At 44.5% G+C, this 18,740-nt stretch overlaps 1 protein-coding gene across 2 annotated transcripts in view; it reads right to left on the bottom strand.

Annotated features, from left to right (window-relative positions):
* The window catches only part of MAMLD1 (mastermind like domain containing 1), an 83,000-nt gene extending 65,478 nt beyond the window's left edge, over positions 1-17,522 (bottom strand). For both annotated transcript variants that reach the window (XM_082062097.1, XM_082062098.1), the window contains exon 1: positions 17,302-17,522. In XM_082062097.1, the coding sequence (XP_081918223.1) occupies positions 17,302-17,355 (54 nt within the window). In that variant the 5' untranslated portion in view covers positions 17,356-17,522. The remainder of the gene's footprint in view (positions 1-17,301) is intronic.
* Between the last annotated feature and the right edge of the window lie 1,218 nt (positions 17,523-18,740).

The following is an 18,740-nucleotide window of genomic DNA, read 5'->3' as shown; positions in this document are numbered from 1 at the left end:
CCTACCTGGATCTGAAAATATCGGGTATCCTGTAGCAAGAAAAGCCACAGTGGCAGCTAGAGAGCCCAGCAAACCGCATTATGGGGCACAAAGACACCCACTTCTGACTGCGCTGTTGGCTGGGGGCTCCCGATGTGCGGCTGCCCAGGTCCCTATGTGCCACTTGAACTGATGGGAGGGCTGGGGTATGTCTGCCTGTGCCATAGCACCTCTGCCTTTGGGGACAGCGTCTGGCAGACAAAAGAGGCTGAAAAATCTGTGGTTTCTGCTGGCTTTCCCAGCTGGGATTGCTGTGTAATGAAGAAACATTAGCGGAAGCAGGGAGGAGAACAAAAACAGAAAGACCAAAGAGATTGATGTAAAGTATAAAATGCTTTATGTTTCTACCACTGTACAAGTTTTTTAATGAAAAGTGTATTTTTTACTGGATATGTGGATATACCTGGACACTTGCTAAGGCAACTTTTCCCTCCCTAAGAAAAGGATATATTTTTCTTTTCTTTTCTTTTTAATTATTATTTTTATTTATTTTTTTTAAGTGCCTTGGCAATGAGAGCAGAAAACACAGTGTCATAAACTCTATAGTGTAATACTAAGTCAGAGGCAAGTGGAAAAGCAGAGCCCTAACCCTCCTTGTTCTCTTGACTACTGCTCACACCATGAAAAGTTCAAAGTGTCTCCCACCATCTCTGGCAGTGCTGTACATACCCCAAACATTTCACTTACAAGAACCAATTTCTCAGGCTTACACACACAGCAAGAAAGATTTTCCTCAACTCCAAACTGCGCGGCTTACATTAAAAAGCGAGCGTGAGAGTGCGCTATCTCAGAAAATAGGTAAGTTTGACAGGAACAATTTAAACCGCCATGGGCATAAACAAACACAAATGGAGAATGTTGTTTTATTTTGTTCCGAGCTCAATACATTCACTTTGTTTAGTGATGTCTCCAGCATCCACTTTACTTGAAGTGCCTGAGTGACACGTTTTTTAGAAATGATGGAGCCTGCACCGATTAAACAGCTTGCATTATTTCGGGAGTTTAATTTTTGCCACCCCAACTTCGTTTTCATGTTTATTCAATGAGTCTGTCATGTTCAGCACTCGTCCCTTTCTTTGTTTATAGTTAGAATCTTTCTGCAACACAATCTGTCTCCTGCGCTAGCAGTGCTTCCTGCTCTTCAGGGGGCCACACTACGTGGCCACTCGCACCCACCCATTTTATGACACAACACATCCCTTTCCTGCAATTTTTACTTTAAGCAGACAGTTCCACTGTGCTCTCAGAGGTTTTGTTCGAGTGACGCCTGTTTACTCCAACCCTGAGCATCCAGGTAAAATCCCCACCCGCTTAAATGTCCTAAAGAAAAACATGCATGTCCTAACAAAAATATACATTAGGATAAAAGCATTAAAATAAAGGAAGACAATGAGAATGATCAGAGCAGCACTGCCTGTGAGGAAGGACGGAAGCTTTTAACAGCACTAAAATATAAAATTGATTTGTACACATATTTGATAAAAATCAATACAATTAGCAAGTAACTGAATACTAGAAAGGGAAATTGATTGCTCGAGGGCCCAGAGGACTCAGGGCAATCAGTCCATTCTTCTAGCTCCTCCACTCTTAATAAAAATTTACTTTTTCATAATCCTGCCTGAACTCTTTGCCCATTAATAATGCTGCTAAATAGCTCTTCTTTTAGCAGTATTATTGCAGACCTGCTTGAATTACATTTAGAGGCAGTTTCGAGTGGCATGTCCTGGCCATTTTGCTATCTGCAGCACAAACCTCCAAGCGATAGCATAAAAGAATACTGGCTAATGAACAGGAGCACAGGAACACTTGAGAAGAGCTTATAAAATTAAGTACCAAAGTTTAAATAAACGGATTACCATAGAATTGATTTGCTACATCAATTTGGTCAGCTTTTGCTGATACATCATTCCTTCCTCAAAGGAGAAGAGCCACCGTTTCGAAACAACTAATTAAACATTTTGAACTGTGGCCTTACAAGGAGAGCAGGGCTGCATTGCTCTGCTCTCCTGTCTCCCTTCTCTGGCTGAGTGATTCTTCACTGCAGCATAAAAATCGTTACTCCACATGAAACAGGAGTCTGAATTTACAGTCAAATCTAGACAAAATGAAGTGTCTTCTACAGCTGCCGTCTCTGAGCAGATTCCAGTTTCAGGCAAAAGCATCTCCTCCTCCTTCACTATGGTGGGACTGGAGGAGCTAAAACACGATTGTTATGCCACCCTAGGTGAGGATTTCCATTACAGTCAACCAGCTGTACCATCTGATAGAGGGTGCACAAAACTCACACGCGCCCACAAAGGAGGTTTCTCTTTCAAAATGTCAGATGCCTTCTCAGATAAGAACTTTCTCAGATGTTAAGCTTTGTCCACTGACTCATCTTGATAGGAAGCTCTTTAAACCAAAACCTACCTTTGGGCCCTCAACAACTTGTGTGCCAGTCTGCAATTCAGGGCAACACAGCCTTTGCTGTTCACTGGCGCCCCGACTCAGCAATGCACTTGAGCATAAACTTAAATCAAGCTCTGTGAGTTGCCCTATGCAAGCCAAAGGTAAACAAATAATTTTTCCATATTAATGAGACCACTTGCATGCTCAAAATTCAACTATATAATTTAAGCACTTTCTAGGGCATCTCCAAGGGAACATCTCAAGAATCACTGAATTGAATAAGATCATGTATGCACCTCGTCACATTGATTCCAGCAGAAACTCCTTTAACTCCAGAAATCTCTACACATACTCATGTCTCCAATGGTCCAGCAGACTAGTGCCTAAACTGAGCCATTATATCAGTCTAAGAAAAGACCCATGGATGCTTTGCAACTCAAGCAGCCATCTGTGGTGATGCCTCCATAAGGGTGAATGAGAGACTAGAGTGCTGAGGAGAACAGTATATCGCTCTGCAGGTCATCAGCATAAGTGCCACAGGTGTAGCTGCAACATCTGCTGTTGCCTCACTAAATTCTTATGATGTTCTTACTCAAAATTTTGTCCTACTGCTTCTTCTTACAAAGAAGAGACATTGGTCTGGACACAGAAACAGAAACCAGAAATTATACCATTTCAGTGCTGGCCTTCTTTGTAACCATGAGAAAATTACTTTAATCTCTTCGCTTCAGTTTCCCTGCCTTTATTAATAAAGCAGAGCCAGTAAAACTTATTTGACCTAACTCATACATCTTTTGTGAAGATGAAATGCTTGTTCTGTGTAAAGTACTTGAAAGATGAAAGACATCAAGTAAGTATTAATCGTAGTCACCACACCTAACAATAGGATCTCCAGTATGCTGATTTGGATCTGTGTTTGAAGAGTCTTTCTTTGTGCAATTCAAGAATGATGCCTTTCTGGAGTAGTAGGGGTGAATTAAAGCTAATCAAAAATTCCTATGCTAATTGGCCTTCTAGACTTCAGAAGATCATAGGAAGGACGATGCTTCCATTTCAAAAGACAGCACAGTGCCACAGAATGAATTACATCAAACTGGCTGCAGCCATTTACAGCATGGTCATGGAGGGAGCTACAGGAGTTCACCCACCAACATCCATCTCAGGGCATACACACTTGTAAATCAGCTCCTATTCAATAACGAAATGCTGAGTGACTCATTCTTTCTACGTGTGAAGAAGCTCTCAGAGAGAACGAAAGAATCTTTTACTTTCTCATCTGCCTTTATAAACACTGAATTATATCTCCTTACTTTTGAGAAACTACAATGCTTCCCAGACAGCTGTAAAAGAGAACATTACCATCTGAGGTTTACAGAACCCAAGGCCACCCTAAGATCCCAAATTTCTGTTAAAGGGGATTTGGGAAGATGGCTCTTTAGCAGCTTAGCTGATTTTCTGCACCAGCTTCCCGGGCATGGCGAGGCACACGGACCTCACGCAGATGTGCCCACAGGGCTGGCCCGGGGAAGGCGAGAGACAGCGCTCCGGGCACTGCTGCTGTTCCGTGTGGGTCAAGTGCCAGGTTATTTACTTAATGTCTAAAGTACCTCCTGCAGCTCAAACTTAGCTCATGCAACCACAGCTGTCCTGCTGGCAATAACCAGCAGGCTAGCCAGGTGAAAGTAGTCTTCACTATTTCTGCCCGAACCAGGGCATTTACACAACAAGAACAGTGGTGCAGACATACCTTCACTTCTGTCCCAGTCTCAGCACCGGCTCAAAGCCAACCGGCAGGTCCTGCAGCCACACATCGAACAGCACTTTTAAGCTTGGTCAGCTGTTCCGCAGCCGGACTGCCAAAGTACTGCGCTCACCCAAAGAAAAGTGCTTCAAACAAACAAAATAGACCAAACCAACATGTGCCTGTGATCACAGGACAACGAAAGGTGTGCAGCCCCAGCACTGTGCCTGCTCCCTGCCACAGCTCTGCATGCCTCCAGAGGTGACACCAGGTTGGGTCCCTGGAGCATCTCTTCACTGCTGCTAAGAGAGTCCAATTCCTCCAGCAGAGCCATCACAACAGAACTATGAAAGCAGGAGTACAAGGAAAAGAAACCCCAAGAGTTGCAAACTTAAAAAAGACAATGGAGATAAAGAAAAGCACTGTCTGTGAGTCAGTGTTGAAGGAACACAGACTGAGTCTGCACAGAGGAAACACTTACTGCTTGAGTGGAAGCAATAGGAGATTCCGGACCTGGTGGACCAGGCACGTGAGGGATCCCAGCCCTGCCGAGGTGGACCTGGACCTGCTGTGCCTCCACCCTCCTCCCAGATACCTGCCTGGCTTCCTCAGCTCTCCCTCTGTCTCCTTGGCTTTGCCCTCCCTTTGGTCCCAGCCCATCCCGCTCTCTCTCCCCTACCATCGCCTCCTCGTACTTTGGACCGCTTCGTCTCTACACCCGAGGTCTCTGTCTCTCCATCAGTGGCTCGGGCAGCACCAGCCGGCGCAGCCAGGGCAGCCAGTGCCCCAGAGCAGCTCAGCTCATGCCGGCAGAGCTGGTCCACCTCCTCTCCAGGATTCAGCGGTATGCATAAACAAACAAATCACACTACAGAGACAGAGCTAGGCTCCAAAAGGAAATGACCACTGGATGTTATTGCTTAACCGTCTTAATAATGAACGTGTATTTCTTGAAAATATATGCTGCCTAATTCCCTCGGCATCGCAAACATGTACAACAGGAGGGTAATTTAAGTTAATCAAGCCCTAAGCTCCACACAAAGCGTAACAGTTTGCTTCACTACGTTTTGGGTAGCAGATGGCAAACCATTCGATGGTAAGTTTTCCACAGCCCTTTTACAAAGGCCTATTCTGCTCCCAGTGCAAATGCCAAAGAAGGGATGTTCGCTGGACTAGATGAAGGCTGCAAAGTGGGTCACCATTCTAACTCCTGAAATAAGACATGTAGATACCAATATAGATGCTCCAAAGGGAGAACTCATGGAGAGTGAGAATCAGTTATTTGTCTGGTAGTTCACCATTGCTGCTATTCTTAGATATGATAAAATTAAAACTAGAGGCTGGCATAAGACTTCAAGTAATTAACTCACACTTTATCCGCATGAGCACCAACATCCAAAATCAGTTCCATGCAGGCAAGAAGAAGGGGTTTTCTTACACAACAGAATATCACACTGCTGCTCTATCTCGCACCACTTTTATGTGTGTTGTCCTTACAAATGACTGCAGACTGTACGTAGCCTGGCACGTGGGCATCAGAAAATAGTCCAAGTGTCTAATCTGGGTTTCAAACTGCCTCAGTGGTCAGTCACTCAAATGTTCTATATCTGGCCAGATTTTGGGGGGCTTGGGTGCAGGGAGATAAGAGCTGTCAAGAGGGAAAAAAAAGAATTTGTAGAAGATGTGTAGAGCCAGATTGATTTTAAAGAAAGGACAATCATATCTACCCAAGTCAAGCTTTTTCCAGATATGTTAGAGTGAGCAGGAAGCAAGGAGGTGAGCAACAAACAGTTCATCCTGCGACACTCAAGACTTCCATAATTTAGAACCAACAGAAGACACACACTTCTTCAAAACACAGAGTGCACCCCCCAGCATCCAATTAGGGATGGTGTGTACAGTGAACATGCTTACACTAATTGACTGGTCCACTAATGCCCCCAAGCATTTCTGGAAGTAGCACTTCTGGAGCAGCACCATGCAGAAATGCTTCACATTTATTAACTTGTTTGGTTTTGATTGTTGCATTGGTTCCCCATTCCCAAGGCACTTAGATTTATTCTTTTAGCTTAACACTACAAAGCAATCAAATCACTCGATTACAGCTGACAGGCAGTAGGAGCCCTGAAGGGGAGGGAGGCATCAGGAGAAACATCTACATTTTATCTTACATCCTTCACACTTGCCCTAAACTTTAGATTTAATTCATCTATATTTCTGGAATTCAAGAATATTGAACTTTAACTGACACGGGAAGTTATTTGAAGATGCAGCACTTTCACTTGAAATTAAGGCTGATCTACCTTCTGGGATCAGGGACCAAGATTCACTTCTCATAAAGACTGAAAAGCCCAAACACACTTTCCTTCTGCTTCAAGTCAAATACAAGTGCTGCTGCAAACAAGAAAACATCCTTCCAACACTATGTGAAGTTCAAACCAACCAATCCATAAACAGGGAGAGGAGATGAGATGGAGGATTCAAACACACCTTTGTGCCCTTCCATCAAATGTGTAGAATAGGTAAGAACAGGAAAACAAAGGAGATGGCTCGAAGAGTCAAGATTAATATGGAAATTGAGAAAAGGGGCATGCCTTTGGTTGGATCTTGACTGTGTCTCTTCAGTACAATTTTCAGCTTTATGCAATGCCACATTAGAAAATGCTTACACACAACCCTTGATGTGGAAGACAAAGAGAATTTATTTTATTTAGACAAATTCCTATCTCCTTGTCTAATGTTACCCAATGCACAATTATAAACAAATTAGTGCTTGCATGCTACTGTGTGCTTAAAAATACATTGAATGATCCACTGCTTCAAGTATGGAAAGGTTATTAAAATCCAAACATGTTTCATTTTAGACTATACTCAAACAGGCAGGGTAAAGCTTGAAGAAAATCACCCAACTTTTTTGTTTGTTTGTTTTTAATAGAGAAAAGCAACAAAACAAAACCTCATGGAGCCTGTAATCAAATGATCTCACAGAGTTTGGACTTAATACACCAACAATGTCAGGCATTTCAATGCAGTAGCATCAAAACTAGATATTTACTGCATGGTAGTAAGTAACTCTTTGAAAAGGGAGGAACAAAAATTTCTTTTTAATGAGTCACCATTTGGCAGTCAGAGATCAAAACCTTTTGCCTGTACTTCTGACTGCAGGATTGTATATACTTGGGGTTTTTTTCAGTTTGTGTGACTTTAAATCAACGCAGTTAATTAAGAAAATAAGTTAAAGGAACAGGAAAAGTGAAGTCCTTAGAAGTACCTGCTCATCAGCATGATCTACTGGGTTACTGAGATACTGGATGAATTCAGAAATTATTTCTGTATATAGATTTAAAACGGTGAGAATCCTAGTAAGATTTAAAGTAACTAGTCAAAACAAAATGAAATTATACTCAGTATCCATTCCAATAACCACAAGAAATGAGTGTTGCCTAATTATCCTTAAACTAATGAAAATGTTTACACACTAAATGTTACATACTAATGTATGGGGGGAAAAGCTTCTTGTGTGTGAGTGAAACTGTGTGTGACAAATGTCTTTATATAATATCCATTTGTTTGCCTTTGCCCAGAACTTAACCTGTGAAGATCTGTAGCTGAGAATGAAACGTTAAAATACATCCCTGAGAGTATATGCCATTTTTTTTCTTTAAATATTTTCTTTTCCCCTATATCAAATTCTGAAGTTCCAGCAAAAGCAAGATACTATGATGTGATGTCGGGGGGGGGGGGGGGGGGGGAATATCCACTTGCATTGGCATTACAGTCAGAGCAAAGAAATCAACTATCATTCACACTGAGATGCTGTTAGAGTAAGATGTACCTGACTTTATTTTTAATATAATTTCCAACTATGTGAATAGTCCCTAAAGACATCAGCTAGTAACAAGCACTTATGATTTCCAAAATATTTAACTAGCTAACTTTCACACTAAACATCCCTTAAGGTAAAGCACTACTATTCCCATTTTACAATGGACAAGTAAGAATCTGGGAACTATTTACTCCAAAAATTGCCTCCATGTCTGGAGGCCTGTGGGGTACAGGTATTCAAACCCTCTGAAAAAAAAATAAAAGACTGACAGTTTTAAAATTAGAGCAGGCATTATGTGGGGTTGGATTCTACCTTAGGAAATCTCCAATTTGTTATGTGAAAACTCATATCCACAAAAAAAAGAGCAGGGGCTTCCAGCCCCCTCCACACAGACAGAAAACAACCATCCTGTGTAAAGACTGATCAGCAGAAGTGTCTCCATACCTTATTGTCAGCTCAGTGAACCATCCCATCCTTTACATCAGTTGATCTTAATTTATGTTCAATTTACTTGTAGATTGGAAGTTATTAGAGTAAATAATCACAATAACTGGTTGCAGTTTGGGAATTGAGAGAAATGAAGAAAGAATTCAGAGGAGTAACCTGATCCACTACTACAAAGAGAATCAATCATCCATCTCCTTCCATTAGTCATTTTGGCAATCCTGTGTCACTGTTGTCACAAGCCTGGATAACGATGCTACATTAATTCTCCTTTTGCGAAAGGGGCTACAAGATTTGACTCCATAACTGTGTCCTATCTGACCTTGGGGAATCTTTGGGGAAAGTTTCCCATCAAATGCAGTTACAGTTTCTACTGAAGGAGAATTACTGAGCTTGGCCTATGTTTTATAACTTGAAGGCATGACACAAAAATATGCAATCAACCTTCTGTTTCCACTAGAAATAAATCGTCAGTATCATAACCAATAATTCTGCAGACCAAACTCTATGTGAGAAATTACATTTTCAAAGTCATTTCAACAAGCCTGCTCAGAGGTGACGGACGCAGGGCAGGACGCAGAGGCGGCTCCTGCAAATTTATCATGTAACAACAGCAGTGCTTTTAACTGCATTTACCTAAACTGGAGACAGGCTGCATTTCCCAATCCAAAACTTCCCAGAGGAAAAAAACAAAACAAAACACACCTTTGTTGTAAGTATTACAGAGCACAGAAATGTAAAAGAAGAAAGCGACCCTATGTCTCATAACAGAAACAGACTCACTCCCATCCTTCAAGACTACCCACTACTCTCAATGAACTGCTGCATCACTGATGTCAGTGTGAGCAGGCAGAAGAGGACATATGGCCTTTTGTACTGTTCCCAAGATGCTGCATGTTTTTTTTTTTTTTTTTTTAAAAAAAAAAAAAAAACAAAAAACCAAAAAACAAACAAAACCAACCAACCAACCAACCAAAAACATATTATCCAGGCTGGAAGAAACCCAAGACATTGAAAATGTTTGTTTATTGCAATTTGGAAGACCCTTTTAGAAAAAACAACAAACAACTCTTAGACATGTAATCCTAAAACCAAATGGTGGATGGGAATCAAGCAGAAACCATGCACTCTTTTGGGGAAACCATTAATTATTTTGGGGAAACCTTTGCCGCCATTCTTATTTGAATATTTCTAGGTATCATTCCTATTACTGTGGCAATGACTAACGAGTTAACAACACTATTTACACTAGTACTGTTGTATCATTAGAAACAACAAGATTATGTACTTTAATTCTAACGCCAGTACAATTATTTTAACACCAAGTGTGTCAGATCTGACTCTATACCCCCTAAATTAATTTCAGAGTAGTGGCTAAATAAAATGACATTCTTCTTTGTGCTTTTGTTATAACACGCTCATGTGCAGCAAACTGTGAAGAAAATGTAGTAATTAGAGGTTAAATTAATCCCTGACAGACAGGCAGCTTCGTAAAGCTGGGCCCTCTTCAGAAAACATAGCATAAAGCTTGCCAGTCTTTCAGAATCAGGCACAAAGAACAGGAAAGATTGGCAAGTCCCCCACCACTGCAATCCAACCAAAGGGTAACTCTGAAAAGTCGGAGTAAGTCTTCAAGCAGCCAGTACTACCGGGCAGATCTTGTGACAAATGTGATTTCGAGCTCCAAGCAATTGTTGCTGCAGCCGCTCTAACTGCCTGATCAGGATCAACCACTTGAAATTAAAGACAGGCTTTTGCACAGCAGAACAGGCTTCTTACCACCATATAATCAACCTCGAGACGTTAATAAAAGCGAACAATGGCATTATATTTCACAACATAACTAGAAAGTTACCTTGCTGCTTCTGATTTTAATGCAGGTAATGGGTTTCAGTGCCCACAACAGAGTAAATGTGCTGTGTTATTCTGAAAACAATAAATAGGTATGTCTGAGGTAGATATAACTCCTGGACCTGCTCAGAGTCCTGAGGTACTAAATTCTAGAGAAAAAGAAACTTCCACAGAAATGCAAAAGAAAAACAATGCAATACAAAAGAGGCAGCCAGATCACAGTGATGATATCAAGTAAGTGTTTCTTTTTTGTGCGTGTCAACAGATGTAAATATTTTTTCCGATCACTCTAGCTGTGGCACGACAAAAGTAGCCGGTAGCTGCAAATACAACCTGTTATGAGAAGGGAAAAAACGGAAGAGTGCTTGCTCTGTGCTGTGCAAAAAGCGCCCTGGCTTCTCTGTACTGACAAATCCTGGTGCAGGAATTGCAGAGGCACCACCGCATCCATCCCACGGGACTTACACTTCACCTCCAAAGGTGGAAGGTGCAAAAAACTGACTTCCCCCTGGGCTCAAACTGATGCCACTCGGTAGATCGCCTGACATGGGGTGAAACAATAACGTAGTTAACACCCTCCCCTGCAGAGGTAATCTATATCATGTCTGCGCCAGGCTGAGCCCCCAGCTGTCCCTGCCTGAACAGTGAAGCACAACAGGCAGCTGTGGTTGAATCACCAGGTAAATTCAAAAGGAAAATAAAAGGAAGAATGCTTATATTCCAATTAAATTCAAAGCAAAACATGGGGCTTGCAGAGATTGCAGGTTAGTGTGGGAGTGCATTAACACCACCAGTATTTCTGTGCTACCCAGATCATCAATTATTAACAAATTAGGACATGCCTGATGGGGTACTTATGTAACACTTCGTTATCAATAAAACTGCCAAGTCCCTTGCAGGGGAAAGCAGAGCAGATTTCAACAAGTCACAATACGATGTCTCTCTTTGTACAATGATGAATTCTGCTTTTCCCTCTCCTCAGCCTGGTCACCAATTGCCAAAGAGCAATTTTGGTCAGCGCGGCATCCGCCCAAGAGCAGCAGTCCTTTCCTTGGGTCAGCGCTTACCGAGGGTTCACTGCTGCGATGAGGCAGCACTTGGAGTAAAGGGCCATACAAAATCCTGCACCCACTGCGTCACCACATGTGGCCCCCCCGGCCCTTCACTGGCCCCATGGGCACAGCCTGCATCCCCCGGCCAGTCCAGCCAGCTGGGAGAGAGGGGAGGAAGGAAACCCACAGTTCTTTTCCCTGCTCTGCCTTTGGGCACAACTCTTCCTGCACTGCAGCAAAGGGGCTGCTAAAATCCAGCCAGCGGAGACAAAATCTTTTGCTCTGCTACATTTCCATTTTGTTTCCTCCAAGAGGTGAAAGGGAACAGTTTGGAAGCACATAACCACCCCCTTTCCCTATCAAATCTGAGTCTCATCCCCTATGAAATGAAAAAGGACTGCTAGATTTGGCCCCTGAAAGGAGAAAGACTGGTGTACTGTCCTATAGCCTGGCCTACAAACACCCTTAAGCTCATCTGAGACACACACCAAAGTAAACAGCTCTAAAAAGAGCTACTATAACTTTGCAAGTAGGTGCTGTACAAAATAAGTATTTTTTTCTTGAAGGGAAGTAATGACTTACTAGTACACTTACTTCCATTTAGAAAAAGAAAATTATTATTAGTGAGGAGGCTTCCTTAGAGGAATAAAGACTCTTCATAGCTCATTTGCATTTACTAGTTATCTGTCTCTGGCTGCATCACTTCCTGGTAGAGCAACTGGTGACTTCAAAAATGATGGAGTCATATCCCAAGAACCATGAACCCTGCTTACGCTGTCAACCTGAGATATACTTTCATTTTGCACAGAGCTAACAGGCTGGTTCATAGCAACTGCAATGAAAAATATCCAGCAGAAGAGAAGGACATAAAGTGAAACCTTTAACTGACAAAGACTTCAATTTTCTGCACAAAACACTAGCAGTAATAATACAGAACACAGGAAGGAGACGGTGATGCAAGTACAGACTGCTTTGCAAAGTTTTCCTTCAGCTGCTGGAAGCCCTAAAATGGGTTACAGAAAGTCAAAACTGTGTTATTGATCACTGCCTATTCTGCAGGGCTGTTTTTTCTTTTAAACACAGCATTGTTATTTTGTTATTTTCACTTAAAACAATACTCTGGTATCTTCCAATATTTGGTCCCATCTGAAACAACACTAATGAGAGTAGCACTAAACGCCTAAAGGTTTCTTCACATATTTGTTAAGCATTTGCTTTTTGAGTGCATCCCTTTTACAGGTTAAACAAAACAAAACTTACTATGAGCACACAACAGTATTGTGCACATTTGGCATTTCACAGCAATGCTCTGAAGTTCCCCTTCAAAATTACTGGCAAGGAAGGAAGTTCTGCATAATTTTAGCACTCAACATCTGAAAAAATTAGAACAGTCCCAACTGTTCTTTGAGATGTATAAAAGAACAGTTGAAAAACTTACAGTTGACTGGTGCTACCTAGGTTACCCGTCAATGGCATTGAAACTGGTATATTATTAAGAGAGGTGTATGATGGGAATTGGTTTATTGTGCTGATCCATAGTAACCAGCTCCTGTTCGTCCATCATTTATCTCTCTCACCAGCGACATATGGGTTTGTCTATTCACACTCTCAGCATTCTCTCTGCTCCAACAAACAGTCAGCCTTTTCTGCTGGGATAAGGAGATTTTTTAGTTACATCCATTATGTGCGTATCAACATTTATGGCAGAAAGATAATTGCCAAAGAGCTCAGGGGGATAAAAGCTCCCTCTTTATAACACAAACCCCCTTAAAAAATCAATATTGATATAAAACAGTTCAATGCAAAGCCTTGGTGTGTCTTCTGCTTCCTTCAGTTCAAAATTCTCTCTCTCAGTTTTTTGTTTGTTTGTTTTAAGACTGCAAGTCAAACTTGAACATCAGGTAGAAAGCCTTCGTAATGAGTTACACTACTGCTCTTCCCATAGAGAAAAAAATAGCAGTGTAGCATATGAATTGTTCCTTGAAGAAGTGAGTGGCAAACGTGTCAGATATAGAGGGATCCTTGGAGAGGCGCCAGCATCATTTAAACTGATTTAGCTATCTTTATTTGGAGACCATACCAATTACTAATGAATTGTAACTTACAGTCACCTTCACCTAAATGTTGAAAAATGCTGACACTGAGAAAGAGCCAGAATGAGGGAACAATGAAAACCTGGGGATTTTGCCTTTTTCCCTATTTAAGGAGCTCAGACAACCTTCTATTACTCCATCCCCCAGTTTGGATAAATCCATGTGTCACAGCTTCTGCAAGATTTACTTCACTTTCCAATGGTTACATGCTCATAAAAGTTATTTTAAGGCGACTTTCATCAGAGTAGCAAGTAACATAGAACATTTATTGATTAAATGACTGGGAACCAGTGAGTTGCACTGTACTTAACCTACAGGACAACTCAGGGATTTTACTTACTGTTATCCTTGCCCTTGTGTTACCTTCTGCCTTCCTAACTTCTGTTTCTCCCAAGAAGCCAGTTCCTGTTCTACCATTGCATCCAGGCAGGTTAGTAACCATTTAAGCAATGGCAAGAGTGTCAGACTGACACCTTGGATCACAAACTGGCGGTAAATTTCCTGCATGTTCAGAAAGCATCTAGCACAATAGCTCCCTAATCCCATTTTAAATCTCTGAATGCTACCACATTGTAACATTTGTAACAAGATCAGTGAAAAAAACCAAAAGCAAACACATTGTATTTATAGAACAATTCTACCTGTGTAACAGGAAGCCATACAAAAGAATTTAAAAAAATATAACTGGCTCTGGCAATAACTAGTGCCCCTCAAAACCCTTTAACAACTACCTTAGCTTTAAAAAGTTCAAGACTTTGCAAGTTTGAACTACTTAGTTACAAGGGACTAAAACTGAAGCCCTGTCAATATTTGCTTTTCTGATTCTGAAGTATTGGTTAAAAGGATTAAAAATAGAGATGAAAAACCTCAACTTAAAAAACCCCCACCAAACAAACAAAAAACAAACAAACAAACAAAACCACCACACCAACCCTCTGAAAATAAAAAGCTAAATTAAATTTGAGTCTCTCAATTCCAAACATTAAACAGCTTTTGACTGCCTTGAAAGGAGCTGTTAACTGCATGTTACCTGCCTTACAATATATAGTATTTGTTTTTTATCCCTGAGCAACAGACTATTTCCTGGTTGAGTTTAAAAACTCAGTGACGTTCCAATTTCAACCCACACATGTGTGTCACTGTCAACGTCAGTGGCAGGAAAACATTAGAAGTTACCCCTTGCTAATGCTTTCCTAACATGGAATTTCCTCCTATCTCGCTCCCTCAGCCCACCTCCTCCCTTTAGCTGAGAGCATCTTTCCCAAATTGCCTTTTTTTTTCCCCTTCCAAACATATGGCAGGGAGAGAGAACTGAAAATGGTCAGTGCCAGAACTAGATCGCTGCTTTTTTAGGTGCCCGCGCGTTAACTCCCTCCAACTGCTCCCTCCTGCCGGAGCCCGGCGAGCGCGGCCGCGGGCGGGCAGAGCCCGAGCGCGGGGGCTGCTCCCCCCGGAGCGTGTGTCCCCTGAAACCCTGCCCCTCCTCCAGCCCCCCCGCACCATTAGTGCCTCCCACCCTCGGTGTTATTCTCCTGGCAGTCAGCTGCTCGCACGGTAACACACACAAACACGTCCCGGTGGGTAGCCGGGTATGGGGGTGGCGGGCAAAAGCCGCCACCAACGCGGGGGGGTGGGGCGGGGGGCAGGGCCCCCGCTTATCCGGGGGATGCCCGTGAGCCCGCCAAGCCGGGGGGGCCGAGCCCGGGGCGGGGGCAGCAACCAGCTGCCGGGTCCGGCAGGTTCAAGGCCGTTCCGGCTCCTTCTCTCCTGGAGGCACCATATGGGCCATCTCGCGCATCAGCAGCTTTATTTCCCCATCAGCTCGGCCCAGAGGGGGAACTCCGGGAGGGGCAGCCTCTGCCCCCCCCAACCCCCAGGGCACGGGCATTAGGCATTACCCGGGGATTACAGCACTAAGCAGGGAAACACTCACGTTATATAACAGGGGGAGTATTTCACCTCTCCTGGCGCTTCCACCCCCCCGCTCCCAAGCCGGGGCGGCCGCACGGCAGCGGGAGGTGGCCGGAGTGGCGGCGGGGGGGGCAGCCCGGCGCCTCCGCCCCCGGCTCGGGAAGGGGCCAGACGCAGTTAATCTCCCCGCTGGCGGGTCGGGGGAGGGACTGCGGGGGTCCCCCCGGTGGCGGAGGAGCAGGCAGGCTCTTCGTGCGGCGCCCGCGGCAGGAGGCTCGTCCCCTTCCGACGGGAAGAGGCGAGGCCATCATGCGTCCGCACGCCGCACCGGGGACACTGCCCAGCCGGTCGCGTCGGACAGCGGCCGCGGCTCCGCGGCGCCTCCCGGCCCCCGCTCCGGGCTCCGCCGCCTCCCCCCGCCGCCCTGCCGGGAGCACCGGGGAAAACAAAAGCAGGCTTTTAATTTATTGTTTCTAGGGTGGGAGGGGGGAGCGGTGTGAAAGGAAACCAAAGCCCGTTTTCTTCCAAGAAACGGCCGTTCTCCCCAGGAACCCTGCGAGTCACCCTGGTGACAACCCCCCTCCAGCCAGACCCGAACAAAAGCCGCGGTGCCCTCGGTCCCGGCGCTCCCCCGGGCCCAGCAACAGGCCGGGGAAGGCGGCGGAGGAGGGACCGGGAGGAGGGATCGCCTATTGACTGGGGGAGAGGGGCAGCCCCTGCCTTAGAAGGAGAAGTGGGACCGAGTCAGCGAGCGCCTTGTTTACCCCGCAATTGCTCTAAACCCCGATCTTAATCACAGGATGAGAAACCAAAACAGTTTAAATCGTGAGTCAGCATGCATTTTATTTCAAATACACGTATAGTCTCGGAGAGAGTGGCGAACACGCCGCGTTTGCGCCATCTCCCTCACTTTTGGGCTATTCCCGTTTCGAGAAACGCGCACACACGCACACGCAACCTCGCCAAAAAGAAGGCTGCGTGTTGGGTTTCACACTCTTTTCAGGAATAACCGAGGGCTTTTTCTGGGCTCGGCGGAGCCTTTTGTTCAAAATCCTTCCTATATAACGTACGCTTTGGAGTCCCAAAATAACCAGGCACGCCGCTGCCAACACAAATGCCAGGAGTTATTAAAAGAATAATACAGACCAGCACTAGCCTATCTACGTGTGACACCTTTCCCGGAGGAGTTCCCTTGCGATGATGGGTTTATCCTTCCCTGCCTGTTTGATCTAAGTTTAAATGAAAATTCCCCAGCGCTGGGCTGGGCGAGCCGGCTGTGTTTACACACGGATACTGCGAGCTTGCAGCTCTGGGCGCACCGGCACTTCCCCAAGCCCGCTCGCCCCTGGCCGCCGGCGTTTCAGCCCGGCCGAGACCGGCAGCATCCCCACTCCTCTCCCAGCACCCCAGCGCGTCGGCACACACGCAATGACATGAAAGCCTACAGAGCGTCCCCTGCCGCGGCCGGGGCTCGCCGGTGTGGCTGCCCCCTCCCCGCCCGCCCGCGGCTATCCCGGGACGCGGCGCCCCGCTCAGCCCGCCCCTCCGCCGCCACGCACCGGCCGCCCCGCTGCCGCCCCGGGGATCACCTTGTTCGTTAGCGTTTTCAAGCCCGCGGACCCCCTTCCCTCCCTCCCGCCGCAAGCGACAGCCTCCCTCTTCTCCCTGGAGCCATCAGCTCTCACCAAAAAGGAGGGCGAAGTCTTTACGCCAAGTTTCTGGTTCCTTCTCTTTCACAGCCCCGGCGCAGCCCCCACGAACACAAACCAGCCGGGCAAAGCCAGCACAAGGTGGGCACTTTCTTGAACCGCGTCTGCAAACTTTGCAACCCCGGCTGAGAGCGGCTCCGGCTGCAACCGCGCCGAGTCTGGGAGAGCGACTATTCCGAGGGTGTTTAAAGTCCTTTAAAATCAACTGCTACTTTCCCAGTTCATATCGATTTCAAATACTACTTACTGGAATATGTGGCTCCATGCGTGGTGCTTCTACCCGCTGGGAAACCAGCAGCATCTTGGCCTGGGGATCAGCCGGCTTTTAGATCCACTTTGGCTGTATTTAGCAAAACCCAGCACCGCCAAGGACTCTGAGGCTGTTTTCTCCTTTTAGGTTCCAGACAAGTTCATCCTGGCGTTGCAGTTTGCTAATGATTCACTGTCTGTCTCAATCTGCTCACTACATTTCCATCAACCCACAGCTTCCTCACTTAGAAGGTGGAGTTTGTGGGGTTTAAGTTACTGATAGGCATATCTAAGTGCTGTGTCACTCAAAGAGGAGGAGACACACACACACACTCACACACACACTCACGGCTCCAGGCTTAAAGGCGAAGCAACGCTTTCTTCTCTTTAGAAACTGGAAACCTCACAGATCGAAGGATTTTTTACATTTTCTTCCTCTTTTTTTTTTCCCCTTGTGCATGAAGGTGAAAATCATGCAGCCTACGGACAGCCTACGCAAAAAGCTCTTTAGCATGTTTACCACCTTCTTCGTAGAGCTTCAAGTTCATTAAGTGTAGAAGTAGCATAGCTCAGAAACATACAAGCAATTAATGGATATTTTTACTTCCAAATCGAAGTGTACAAATCACTGAAAAGACAGCCCGAGGCATGAAGTGTAAGGGTTTGAGTTATTCTTAAAAAGTGTAGTCTCCTCTCTCTTTATGCCATTATGATATTCAGCACTGATTAAAAAACACTTATGAAAGGGTTAAATTCCTCTCACACAGGTGAACCCAGGTTACCAAGAAGGAAACAGTGGTGGTGTTTCGTTTTCCCCCTTTGTGCTATGCACATGTTTTTTTGCCGACAGATACAATTCTGAATAGAGAGCTCTCATAAAACCACACACTTCTCATATTAATATAAACGTGCTTGTTACAAGCTGCAATCTCCAAATATTAATTTTGACAGACCATCAGCTGAAAGCTAAGAACCTGTTCAGACCTTGTCCTGAATTGTGCAGAAAGGACTGGGAAGAACAAGTTGCAGGCAGCCAGGAGAGCACATTTGGTCCAAAATAATTGCCGGTATAATTTCATTTCATTGCTAAATCGGTATGATTGTCACTCCTGTCCTGATAGGCTGGAGATGCTAGAAACCCTGTCCCGGTACACTGACTCAATGGATAAGATGTGGAAGATTTAGTACCATTTCTAATAAAATGTCTAACTTTAAAAAGTAATAGTAATATTAGTAAATTATGCTCTATAAAATTAGGAAGAAAGTTATTTGAATAAAACTCAGTTACTGTAGCCAAATACATACAAGTGGACCCAGAATCTGGCCTCACTTTCCTGGAAGTTTTCCATATAGCAATCATCTTCAACTCACAACTTATAGACCAAACCCATCTTTGTACCCCAAGTTAATAAATATCAGAAATATCAGTTCATCAAC

The sequence above is a fragment of the Streptopelia decaocto genome, assembly GCF_964273445.1.
Source record: "Streptopelia decaocto genome assembly, chromosome: 10".
Taxonomy (NCBI): Eukaryota; Metazoa; Chordata; class Aves; order Columbiformes; family Columbidae; genus Streptopelia; species Streptopelia decaocto.
The sequence above is the reverse complement of the archived record's forward strand: the minus strand, read 5'-3'. Positions and strand labels throughout refer to the sequence as shown.